The sequence below is a fragment of the Emiliania huxleyi genome, assembly GCF_000372725.1.
Source record: "Emiliania huxleyi CCMP1516 unplaced genomic scaffold EMIHUscaffold_625, whole genome shotgun sequence".
Lineage (NCBI taxonomy): Eukaryota > Haptophyta > Isochrysidales > Noelaerhabdaceae > Emiliania > Emiliania huxleyi.
The window spans coordinates 1-4,251 of NW_005197311.1; the positions used below are offsets into that span (position 1 = coordinate 1).

Genomic DNA, 4,251 nt, shown 5'->3' on the forward strand with positions numbered 1-4,251 from the left:
CGAGCAGCACGCCAAGCGCGATTTGCCAGGAAGGGGCCTTGAAGGGGAAGCAGATTGCGGCCAGGTTCCAGGTGAGCACTCTCAGCTCGCCGCCACCGCCACCGCCGGAACCCGCCGCCGAGCCGCCCTCCGCCTCAAGCCGCTTGGCTGCTGCCGCCTCCTCTGCTGCCGTCGGCAGCGGCGCTGCGAGCGGGTCGTACTTGCCTCCCGCATGTGTGCCGAGGAGCTTGTCGATCGCGGCGAGCGTTGGGTCGAGCGACTGCGGTTTCCGGCAGACGGGGCAGCTCTCGAAGCCGGCGAGGGCACACTCCGCCATGCACGAGTAGCAGAAGCGGTGTCCGCACTGAGTCAGGACGATGTGATCCGTCGCATTGTAGGCGTCGAGGCAAACGGGGCAGTTCTCCTCGCACCCACCCCCTGTGCTCGCGCTGCACCCCACCTCCTCGCCTCGCTGCGCGCGTGCAAGCTCGACCGGAAGCGAAGCATTCAGGAGCAGCATGCAGAGGCGGGATTGCGAGACAAGCGAGCCACTGCTGGATCCCGCCAACCACTTGTCCGCCTTCTTCTCGATTTTGCGAAGCGCCAGGTAATTCAGGACCGCAAACGAATGCACCTCGCGCACACTCAGGCTGCTTGCACTCGCCTGCATTGCCTGCAACTCGCCGTCGACAGCGCGAACCTCATCAGCGAGCAACTGCTCGAAACGCTTGCGCGAGACTCCGCTTCGGATGCGCTCTTTGAGCAACCCGTAGTCAATGTGTCGTCGTGGCGTGCGGTGCTTCTCGAGCACCTCCTTGAATTTCATGGAATATGAGGTCGAACGGGTTGCTCTCCTCAACTCCGACGGACTCGGATGTCGAGCGCATATTCTGGGACAATAAAAAAACGATGTGCGTATTGTTCATACCCGGGTACGGGCGCTGCGAGACTGGGCGAGAAGAAAAAAAACGGGGAGGCAGACGCCCGAAGGCAACCTGATGGTGGCGAACATGGCTCATGGGAGAGCGCTCGCGCACGGACGCACCACACTCCCTGTGAGTGAGGTAGCGGTTTGTGCCGTTCTCCCATCCCTCCCTTGGCCGGTCTGTTTTCTTTCTTTCTTCTCCCCCTCGCCCGCGGCCAGGCAGTCCCGCGGCGGCGCCGGGCGCGCGCCGGCCCGAGCGGGGCGCGGCGATGCCGATGGCGATAAATAAAAACGGACACCTCTACTGTGAGATGGGTAAAAAGTAACTGTGGTCCCCGGATCTTTGTGCAGGGTTCTTTGTGGGTGTGGTCGGCGACTAGCCGGGGTCGTCCTCCCGCTGGGCTGGGGGACTAGCACTAGCCGTCTTCCACACATGGTCCCTCGGGTCCCTGCTGCTCCTAATCTCTTCGTACATCCTCCTGCTGATCTCCGCAAAGTCCTGCTCCCTCCCTCGTCTCGCCCTGCGCGTCTGCTCCACCTCCCCGTCGTCTGCCCTGCGTCGTCTGGCGACTGGTCTCCTCCATAGTCGGTTGAGGTCGCCGCCCTCCTCGTGCCTCTTCCTAACGTTCCCTCGGCGGCCGATGCCGTCTGCTCCGACTCCCCCGTCCCCGGGTCTACCCTGGGTCTACCCTGCTCTCGTCTGCGCTAGTCTCTGCTTCGTCATCACTGGCGCCTCTCTTCTTTCTCTCCCCTTCTCTGGATGAACTTTTGATCACTTGATGGCGGGGCCGAGCGTTTTTGATCTCTCGGTCAGTGGGCGCCCGCCCGCCGCCTCTGTGCTCTGAGGGGGTTGGGCCCCCAGCCTGAAAACAAAAACAAGCTCGAAAGCAGCCAAAATCAGCCTGCGAGAGAGGCACTGCGCTCCGCTGGCCTCACTCATATGGGGATGTGTGCCGACACCAATACTGATCTAAAACCTGGAAACCCTTGTTCAAGCGCCATCCTTCCTAGGATTGCCTAACGTTAATTTGGGGCCTAAAACAGTTGCGCGATTGTTGGCTGAAATCCTCAACGTTGTTCAAGTGTTCATCCCAGCCCATGCTGTTACTGTTTGTTACTGTTGTTACTGTTGTTCCAGCGGCCAGCAAGCACTTGAGCACTTGAGCACTGGATAGGGTCGATTCCGCATGGTACGGGACCCCTCGATCGTCTCGCCCTCCCTCACTGGAGTGTTCATTGGGGGGGGGCATAACAAACACGGTACAGGATCGAGGTGCACGCTGCCGAAGCAGTGCCGTCCCCCCTCTCCCCGACGGCGATGGCGGTGTGACCGATCGAGCTACAAGAGGAGCTTGGTCAGCAGGATCCGGGATAGTCTCTGATGCACCAGCAGACGAAATGGCAAAAAAAAACGGGTAGACCCGAAAATACCTGGGGTTTTCCGGGTATTTTCGGGTATTACCCGCACTGGACACTAGAGAGATCGTCGTGGGTCACTGCCAGGCCTTCCTTACTGTTGTTCAGTCGGCCTAACGTTAGCTACTGTGTTGTTGGGGAGCCCCACTGTTGTTCTGTTGTTACTGTCAACACTAGCAACACTGTTCAGCTCCCAACGTTAGGCAACCGCCAACCCTAATTCCTTCCCTGCTCCCACCTGATGCTAGCTGCTTCCCCGCGCCGCCTCCTTGGCCCCCTTGGGCGTATTTTCTACTCCCAGTGGGGGGGCTGGGCCCCCGGCCGCCCCTCTTGTGTTCTGTTTTCTGTTTTTCAAAACGCCCGCTCGCCCGCCACCCCGAGGCGGCTCGATCCCGGCCCCCCACACTGACCGCCGAGAGATCCTCGGTGCTCGGACCCGGCTCGCATCACGCATGTCGCATGTCGCATGTCGTCGCAAACCCGAACAGAGGCTCTTCCGAAGTCTCTTCCGAACAGGAACACCGAGAACACGCTCGTCGCTCGGCGCCGCGCGCCCGGATCGCGGATGCGGGGGGGATGGGCCCGAGCCTCTGTTTTTTTGCACTCTTTCCTTTTCCATTTAAGATGTTAAACCAATGTGTTGAGAATAAATAACGTATGCGAAGCTGAGCGTGTGACAGTCACGACGGCGGACGAGGCGCGCGGGGCCACAGGCAGCAGGCGCCAAACAGCGGAGCGGAGACGGGAGACAGACGTTAGGCTCCTTGCCGGCCCCCGGTCCGGACCTCCCGACCCCGCCCTCCCGACGATGGGACACCCGCCCTGGGGCCGTCCCCGTTCGATAAATACATGGCAACACTGGACACGCGTCCCTCCAGGCGGGAGCGCGGCTGTGGAACTTCCCCTCACCCGGGCCGCGCCTGCCCGCTGCAGGGCGGAGCGAAGGGCGGCGCGTCACGCCTCCATCGAGACCACATGCTCAACGATGGGCTGCTGCTGCTGCTGCTGCTGCTGTTGCTGCTGCGCCCCCGGCCAGCCGCCAAGGAGGAGCGAGCCGTTGGCTTGGAAGGGGCCGACGTCGCGGAGAGGGCTGGACTGCGTCGCGCGGGCGCGCTTGGTGGACGCGTCGGGCGAGACGATGCCCTCGCCGCTCGCGCGCTTCCCTCGACGCAGCACAGCACCGCCTCCTGCCGCGCCCGCGCGGGTCGGCTCGGCAAGCTGAAGCAGCGTCGTGTAGTACTCGTTCTCGAGGCGCACGCGCTGGTACCTGCAGGGAGTGGCAGGGGCGGCACGGCTCGGTCCGCTTGCGCCGGCGGAGCCGATGGCTCCCGCCGGGCTGGCGAGGCGCGGCGGGTCGCGATTGCGTTGACGGTGGAGGGCGGGGCAACTCACGCTTCGTATTCCGCCATGGAGAAGCCAGACTGATCGAAGACGGGCGTCTCGCACTGCATCTCACTCGAGTCAAGCGAGCCGCCCCACATTGGCAAGGAGGCGACCAGAGGGCGTGGCAATCAGTGGGCCCCCGTGGCACTCACCACCTCTCGAGGACACCCAGTCAACCAGGCAGCAAGGAAGAAAAAAGCTCGTGGTGGAGTTGGGAGTCCCGTGAAATCCCTGTGAGCTGTGTGGTGGCGGCGTGCCGTCCTCCCATCCCTCCCTTGGGTTGTCGGTTTTCTTTCTTTTAGGTGTGTTGTTGGCAAATCAAGACACAGAGCTCACACAGGATCACAGCGGGAGGAAAGCGGCGAGTCGCAATTCCAGGGGTCGTTGTGGCGGGCCACCCTGTCCAGAGAGGCATGGATGCCAATCTGGGGTCTCTCGACCGAGTCTGATTTCGCCTCGCCGCCTCCCGGTGGTGAGGCTGGAGAGCCAAAGCGGCGGAGATGGTGGGGGAGGGCGGGGGATCGAGGAAAGCACGACACGCACCGACC

At 62.6% G+C, this 4,251-nt stretch overlaps 2 protein-coding genes across 2 annotated transcripts in view; both read right to left on the minus strand.

The window, feature by feature from the left end:
• Positions 1–200: 200 nt before the first annotated feature.
• Positions 201–1,844, minus strand: EMIHUDRAFT_248025 (hypothetical protein; the record flags this gene model as incomplete). Its single annotated transcript, XM_005763605.1, has 4 exons — positions 201–793; positions 1,338–1,458; positions 1,530–1,604; positions 1,681–1,844. Coding segments are annotated over 4 exons (953 nt in total), but the record flags the coding sequence as incomplete, so codon positions are not given.
• A 1,094-nt stretch (positions 1,845–2,938) lies between these two features.
• The window catches only part of EMIHUDRAFT_470923 (hypothetical protein), a gene marked incomplete at its 5' end in the record, with an annotated part of 3,577 nt that continues 2,264 nt past the window's right edge, over positions 2,939–4,251 (minus strand). Inside the window, one exon of the mRNA XM_005763606.1 lies at positions 2,939–3,587. Coding sequence (XP_005763663.1) covers positions 3,275–3,587 — 313 coding nt within the window. The 3' untranslated portion in view covers positions 2,939–3,274. The remainder of the gene's footprint in view (positions 3,588–4,251) is intronic.